Source organism: Ursus arctos, unplaced genomic scaffold, assembly GCF_023065955.2.
Source record: "Ursus arctos isolate Adak ecotype North America unplaced genomic scaffold, UrsArc2.0 scaffold_4, whole genome shotgun sequence".
In the NCBI taxonomy this organism is placed as follows: domain Eukaryota; kingdom Metazoa; phylum Chordata; class Mammalia; order Carnivora; family Ursidae; genus Ursus; species Ursus arctos.
Window position 1 is genome coordinate 1,582,946 of NW_026623056.1, and position 8,111 is coordinate 1,591,056.

At 40.1% G+C, this 8,111-nt stretch overlaps 1 protein-coding gene across 1 annotated transcript; it reads right to left on the bottom strand.

Annotated features, from left to right (window-relative positions):
* Nucleotides 1–744: 744 nt before the first annotated feature.
* LOC125281841 (olfactory receptor 11H6-like) lies at nucleotides 745–6,600 on the bottom strand. The gene is given in 3 exon segments (XM_048215772.1): nucleotides 745–1,243; nucleotides 1,245–1,624; nucleotides 6,568–6,600. Coding segments are annotated over 3 exon segments (912 nt in total).
* Nucleotides 6,601–8,111: the final 1,511 nt, after the last annotated feature.

The following is an 8,111-nucleotide window of genomic DNA, read 5'->3' on the forward strand; positions in this document are numbered from 1 at the left end:
CCACATTTTCAGTGGTAAGAGTTGTATATTTTCAAATGTGCAGGAGTGAAAGCATGGTTAGTAAGAAGAAAATGAAATAAAGCAGTTGCATTATTAGACAAAGGGATTGATGAAGAGCAGGAAGCAGGTAATTTCTTAAGACAGTAACTTTCATCTTTGTGAGGCTCCTCCACTGATTTGATTATCATTTAATCATTGGTCCAACCACTTTAGGTTGACCTCACATTTTTCTAGAAGTTCATTCATTTCATCCATAGGACATATAAAATATAGATTGTTAGGGAGTTCTCATAATTTCTTTAGATATGGTCCTGACTGTTGAAAGGATGACAAGGATGATAGACTCTAGTGAGGAAATAAGAACAAATTTATTTTCTTTATTTAAATTGACATTATTGACATTTTTGTCCTAGGTGTGACATTGGGTTCTGGAGTTGCAGAAATTAATAAAACATAGGCCCTGCTCTTAAAAAATTGAGAGTCTGTTAAAGATGGGGAGACATGTAGGACTGATTTATGGACAGCTAACTAAAACACAAGAAGAAAATGAAGGACATGTTCAATAGAAGTCCACACAATGTGCTATGGAAGAGGGAGTTAATTTCACCTGGGGAAAGGCTTCATTGATAACCCGGTATTTAGAATTTTGAAATGCCTCCTTCAAAATATTCACATCTATTTGCCAGTTTCTTAATTGTTCACTGACAGGAAGCTCACTGTCTGAACTCATCTGGGAATAAGACACTAACATCGCAGATCAGTTTTAGGAACCTTTTGAACTTTCTTCAAGGCATCCTTCATTTCTTTATTCCGGAGGCTGTAGATCATGGGGTTGAAAAAGGGGGTCAAAACTGAGTAGAATAGAGTTGTGAACTTCTGCATTCCCTCTGCTTGTCCTGACCCTGGGCTCACATACGTTATCATGACAGAACCGTAGAAGAGAAACACAACAGCCAGATGTGAGGAGCAGGTAGAAAAGGCCTTCTTCCGGCCAGCATGTGAGGGCACCTGCACTACAGCCCTCAGCACCAGGGTATAGGAACCCATAATGTAGAAGAAGGTGGCGAAGATGAGGAGGGAACTCACGGTGCCACATATGAGAACTGTCCCTGGGATTGGGACACAGGCTGAAGCCAAGGCCAGGAGAGGACCCAGGTCACACAGAAAGTCATCAATTACATTCGGGCCACAAAACGGTAGCTGGGTAACGAGTATCACTGGGATCAGAAACCAGAGGAAACCGGCGGCAGATTGCCAGGAACCGGTCATAGGCCATGATGGACAGAAAGAAACATTCAGTTGTGCCCAGTGAGAGGAAGAAGTACAACTGGAGGAGGCACTGAGCGAAGGAGATGGTTTTGGTCTGGGCGAGGAAGTTGGCCAGCAAGTTGGGCACATCAGAGTTGACATAGCAGATTTCCAGAAAGGAGAAGTTGGCCAGCAGAATGTACATTGGGGTGTGGAGCCTGCAGTCCCAAAGCACTGCACACACGATGGCCATGTTTCCAAGGAGCGTCAGGATATAAGTCACAAAGAATATGGAAAAGAGGAGGAACTGCATTTCCCAGCGGCAAGGGAAGCCCAAGAGGATGAATTCACTCACCGTGTGAGAAATATTTCTGGACTCTGAAGTCATTTCCTTCTATCCTGTGAGGATTATAAGCAGAGGTTACATGTACAAAGGGAATTACGCCCCCTGACTCCTCCCCAGGAGACAGCACATTCTCCAGATTATAGGGGAGGGGCCTGGACCAAGGGTTCCTATTTTTGAGGGGGTGCTCCTACAATACAGTTGTTGAGTATACTCTTCTATAAATGACTCTTCACTTTATGCAGACCACTGTCAATCAATATGCTAAATGTGGGTGAATATTTTGAAAAAAAAGTTTTCTTTAAGTTAAAAGAGAAATTCAGGTATTTCCTGTCTGCATCTCCCATTGGGTTGCCAGGTGTCCCCAAGTTTGGAGAACATTCTCTATTGTCTAGACAGTGCAAATAGGTGGCTGACCTAGGCCAAATTGAGATATAAACGTTGACATTGGCAATTCAACTACAAAAAAAAATTAGGATTGTTAGCGTTACTGGACAAAACAGTACTATCAGATAAATGACATAAAGGAGAGAACATGAGGCTTGGAAGCCAGCTATGAAAATAATCTTTAAGTGACTTTAAGAAAGTTCCAATTTAGCTACATTAAGTGACCATTTATAGGCCATTAGTATCTATCCTCTATCTGCAGGATGCTGCATTACATGGGCTCCAGGCTTTGATATTATTAGAACCATATGAGGGAGCCTTTGAAAGGTGTAGATTCCTGGGCTCCACCTGGGTTTGGGATCCACTGGTGTGGCAGAGCACGAACCTTGGAGACATTACAGTTCTTGGCTTTGCCACTGCCTGAGGAGTATTTTCTTAGGAAATAACTTAAGCTCTGAGACTATGTTTCTTTCTCCATAAAATATGAATAATGATACCTCCACAGCAAGGATGACATGAAAATTGCATAAAGTAATGTATGCAGGGGCACCTGGATGGCTCAGTCATTAAGCCTCTGCCTTCGGCTCAGGGTGTGATCCCGGCGTTCTGGGATCAAGCCCCACATCAGGCTCCTCTGCTGGGAGCCTTCTTCTTCCTCTCCCACTCCCCCTGCTTGTGCTTCCTCTCTCGCTGGCTGTCTCGCTCTCTGTCAAATAAATACAATCTTTAAAAAAAAAAAGGTATGCAAAAACAGTTTAAAAATTGTAAAATGCTACGGAAATATAAACTATTCTAAACCGTTCAGTGTTTGTTAGGCTAGATGTTACACTCCTTTGTTAATCTTGTAAATTAAACTGATTTTAAAGTGCAAAAGAATGTTTTTCCACGTGGAATTTTAGCCATGTGACATGCTAAGTACGTGTCGTATGTGTCTTGTGCTCACGCGCGAGTACATGTGCATGTGTGTGAATAGGGGACGCTTCTCAGGCCTCTCAGACCACACCGAATGCAACTCCCTCAAAGCTTCTTTTGAAGACCATTTTTACCCATCGGACACACCAGAGGCTCTTTTTTTTCTTAATAGACTGTCTTCCTTGGCACAGTTACCATTGCGGTCTTAAATGATAGGACCATTTTCCCGATGGCTACACCGTAGTGTGTGTTGAGGCCACCTACTTTTGAGCCTACAGAACTGCCTGGGTGATTCTTCCCCCACTGCCCCTCACCCATGCCTGGCCCTTCTATGGGAATTCCTGGGAAATGAGGATCAGACCATATGCAAATGATCATAACAGAGGAGCACCAACAAATACTATTTCAGAAGAGGCAGATTTATGGAAATCAGGGTCCTTTTCTCCTCTGGTATTCCTGGATTTTGTGGTTTATTCAGCCCTGGAAAAAGCCTGGCTCTTCTTTTGGATACAGGGGAATAGAGAGAAGCTTATCTAAATTTTAGGTGTTGACCTAGGTCAAGTTAAACTCAGAAATTTGGTATATGGTGTATCATCTGTTTCACCATTTTCCTCCTTTCCCATTTTAGAAGCTCAGAAGTCAAATGCTCCATTCACCTTTTCTTAACAATACCAGTTCTCTGGGTGGGGGGAAGGGAATCCAGTAAGCTCATGCATAAGCTGAACCCCCAGCATCTCTGAAGACTTTAGCAGTTCTCATTTTCCATGTTATGTACACGAGGGCACCTGACCCGGTGGTGCACACACCAGATGTAATGGAGCAGCATTTACTGGGGGAAACTTGTAGCCCCAGGTTCAATCACAGGCATGCAGGTCCCTTTTATTTTGCTCATTATAACCACAGTGGCATACCGAAATCTAGGGATTACATTCTAAGAAGGCACCTCAACCCTTAAGCTGTGAGGTTTCGTTGTTGTTGTTGTAGTTGTGTTGTTTTGTTTTTAGCAATAGGATTAGGGAGGTACTAATCCCTCCACCAATGTGATTACAGCCAGGATATAACATCAACATGAGGAACTAAACTTGGTTTAGTCTTATTTCTAGACTCAGAGTTTGGGGTTGGGGGAGAGGGGTGCCAGCGTTTCTCCTAGTGCGCTGGGGTTTGCGGTTCAAGCTTTGAAATTGCAGCTTTAGGATATGACAGGCTAACAGCAGGACTCTTCCCCTCAGCCATGTGAAGGAGAAAGTCATTATGCACCAGGCAGTAGATGCTTCATTTCTGCGGAACTTCGTAGGATGCAACTTGCTCTTTGGGAGGGTGGCTTGAAAGGGATTCTTTTGAACAAGTTAACCCTTATGTCTAGCATGTATCTTTTCTTCAGGGGGTCTTCTTAATTACTCTATAGGAAGCCACAGCAAGGATTATTGCTTCCATTTCATAGATGAGGAGATAAAGACTCAAAGAGATTAAATGCCTGAGATCCCAAAACAGTAGGTGACGGTCAGGACAGGAGTCCGTGCTTTCTGGCTCCTATTTTACTGTCATTCTTTTAACAGAAGATCAGGGTGGATGTGTCCAGAATGTCTCCCATTCCAGAGAAAAAGTGCATCAAATTAATAAAACAAAGAACTGGTGGTGCTGTAGACATCACCACGTCATCTGAGGGGAGGGAGGTGGCGTCTCCCAAACTTCCCTCAAATTATACCGCTTTGGTGGAATTGTGTTTTTTTCCTTTTATTTTTCATTTTACATAGCTATCTCTCTCTCTTTTTTTTTAATTTTTATATTTTTATGTTAGTCACCATACAGTACATCCTTAGTTTTTGATGCAATGTTCCATGATTCATTGTTTGCGTAAAACACCCAGTGCTCCATGCAACACGTGCCCTTGATACTCATCACCGGTCTAGCACATCCCCCTACCCCCAACCCCTCTGAAACGCTCAGTTTGTTCCCCAGAATCCATAGTCTCTAATGGGTTTTTTTTTTTTTTGTAATAAGAAGTTAAAAGGCACAAAAATACTATCCTGAGTATGGTAGATATTTTACTCTTACCTGACTTTTCTGCTGTGCAGTGTTAGCTGCTCTGTTGTGAGGAGGCAGGTCACCTCTTACCCATTTCTGCAAAATTAAGATAAATAATTAAAGAAGAAATGAAAATTTTTTTTCTTTTTTAAAGAGAGGGTATTAAGAAGGTATGATAGGACACGTAAGGGGGCTACATGCACACTTCTTTGCAGTTTGGGGTGTATAGTTCTATTTGTTGCAGCCTTTGATTTATAAAAGGCCTTTTATTATTTACACTTTCTTCACCACTTAGATAATGTTATTGCATTTCCACACTGCTTGCCTGAGTCTCTGTTTTCCAGTTGTTCTTGTAGCATGAAGGACAACTGGTTCAGTGTGCTGTGTCCTAGGGACTCACTTAAGTGAATAGTTGGATTCCATTCTTTGTACTCTGGAGGAGATAAGCTGTCAAGTCGGACCTTCTATTTCTTGGGAAAATGTATTGCTCGTAGTCACTGGCCTCAGAGATATCTTGGGTTAGAATGGGGTCTACAAAGTCACATTTTCCTATTGATCCGACCTTACTGAATCTGGGAGCAGGAAGAGACTTTGGGATTCTGTCGTCTCTCTTCCTGCCAGCAGTAAGAGCCCCTCTCTTCTGCTTTCCTGCTGAGTGGTCATCTAGCTTCTGCTGGAATAATCCATGACAAAGAGCGCAATGAATGGCAGAACAGCTTTCATTTTTAGAAGTTGTAATGAACTTCCTTGTTCTCTCTCACATTCTTGAGTCACATGGCCATCTCGATGTGTCCTCTTGGTCTTGCTTACGTCTGCCTCGGGGAAGGAAGGTTAACACTTACTATGCGCCTACCATATGCACACAGTCTGTCAGGATTTTGACTGTGCATTATCCTTCTTGACCTTCCAACAACTACAGAAGTAATAATTGAGTCACAAGAAGGCCGTCAGTGCCGGTCCCGAGCAGATTTGTAGTCTTTCATTACATTATACTGATGCTCAAAATAGGTCTACCCAGCAGCACTTAACAATATTTGAGGAAGGGAGTCATGTCCTCTTTGAATCTTCTGTTTATACTAAGCACTCTTGGTTTCTTTAACTGAATTTGACATAATTTCCAGGGTGCCTTCTTTTGGTTGTTCATACCTCTCGGAAGATGTGATCTTTCTAAAACTGAGTACAGGACCCCTCATACTGTGTGACTGACACAGAGCACACTGTGCCTTAATCTCTTTTGCTCTAGAAACTCAAGCAGACCTGAGTTGACATTAGATTTTTTAGACAGTAACTTTGTACTTTTGCCTTTTATTGAATTTTTATTTTGCCAAAGTCTTTAGAGTTTGTTCACAAGAACTTCTTTAAAACAAGATTGGTCTTCTCTGGTGCTTGTGTCATTGAGTTTTCGAAGTGAGGGAGGTTAATTACTGAATTTCACCATGTTTCAGTCAATTAAGATCTTAAGACTATCAAAGACTTGCTTTCTTTTCTATTTTTATTGCCTATAAATTTGATAAAATTTCTCATGTTTCACCTATGCCTGATGAAAATATTATGTAGAACATGAGAAAATGCTTTTTCATGTCACTTAAAACTTTTCCTAGGTTAGCATTTATTATTACCAACAGTTGTTAATAGATGGCTAAGCTCAAAACATGTAAGTAGTATAAAGGTGGTGAAAATGACATTATAATCCTGGAAGACATTCTGGCATATATTATTAAAAGGATGGTTTATGAAAAAAATTTAGAAGCAAATTTTGGGCTTTAAACTGGTACCCTTACTCGCTTTCAGTGTTTTAAAATTTTTCTTTCATTCTCCAGAATCCTGGAGAGACACCAGTCGTGGTTTTGAAATCACATCTGTAAATTCTCTCTGCATCTGGGGATATAATTTATCTAGGTTTGAGAATTTAAGCTTATTTATAATTACTGAGTGCTGTTTTACTCAATTTTCCCATCAGTTCTCTCTTACACATGTGTTCTCCATGCTTTGCAAAGAAGATCATTTTTTGGAGCTGTCCATATTTTAATTTGGATTGATGGGTGCCATGCCTTTCTCTCCAGAAAGCAGGAGATGGCCCAGTCCTTTTTTTTTTTTTTTAATCTCATAAACCTCGCAAGCAAAGAGACCCTCTCTCTCGATGCTATCAGCTAGCGTTGGAAAGACCGTCTCATTTAGGTCTTTGTCCAGTGAAAAGCTCACTAAATTCCTTAGAGAGACTCATGCTTTCTTTATAATCACTTTATTTTACTGGTCTCTCTGTATTTGTTTCTGTCTCTTTCTTTCTCTCTCCCCATTTATTACTTTTTTTTTCCATAGAGTTACTTCTAAGATGACAATATGATTTGGGATTTCTGACCCTGGAAAATTTAAGAACCGGCTGTAATACTACCCATCTTCTAGAGTTTCAGTACTTGTATAATTAAAGAAAAATATTTCATACCATTTTCAGTAAAATATTTTTTAAACAGCAGCATTAACTTCTTGACTGCTGTCTATCATGCACTTTAGTTCATTTTCTATTAACCATTTTGCCACCATTTATTGAACATTTATGTGCTGGTACAACCCTTTCTGGCTTATTTTCTAAACTTCATTTGGTTTTATAGCTAATCACTGACCTAAATGATTTCAAAAATACAACACAATTTTACTAAGTGCTGACTGAATTCTTGTATAATTTTCAATGCGAAGAATGTTTTGGGACATGTATTTATATTCTGGCGTGGTTAAATGTCTTAAAAATTGGAAATATTCTTTTCAATAAAATTAAGGGGCATTTAAAGAAGTGACTATGAAATAGTGTAAAAGTTGTAGAAGTTAACGTCCCACATTTCTAAATAAAGGTTGGTAACTTAAAGTTGAAAAAGATAATTTTTCTTTTGCTTTTCAAATTAGGTAATCATTATACCGGTGTTGGTGAAGGTGCAATAAAATGACACTCAGAAGAAGTTGGAGGGAATATAAACTTGTAAATTTTTTTTTCCTGGCAGGCAACCTGGAAATACCCAGAGATTTTAAAATCTCTATACTCATTAAATAAAAATCAGAAATGTAGAAAAAAAATCAATGATAAGCAAGTTCATCAAAGCAGTACAGAAGAATTTCTGGGGATCATGTTAAAATACAGATTCTGACTCAAAAGGAATGGATGGGGCTTGGGATTCTAAATTTTTAATAACATATAGAGAATTTA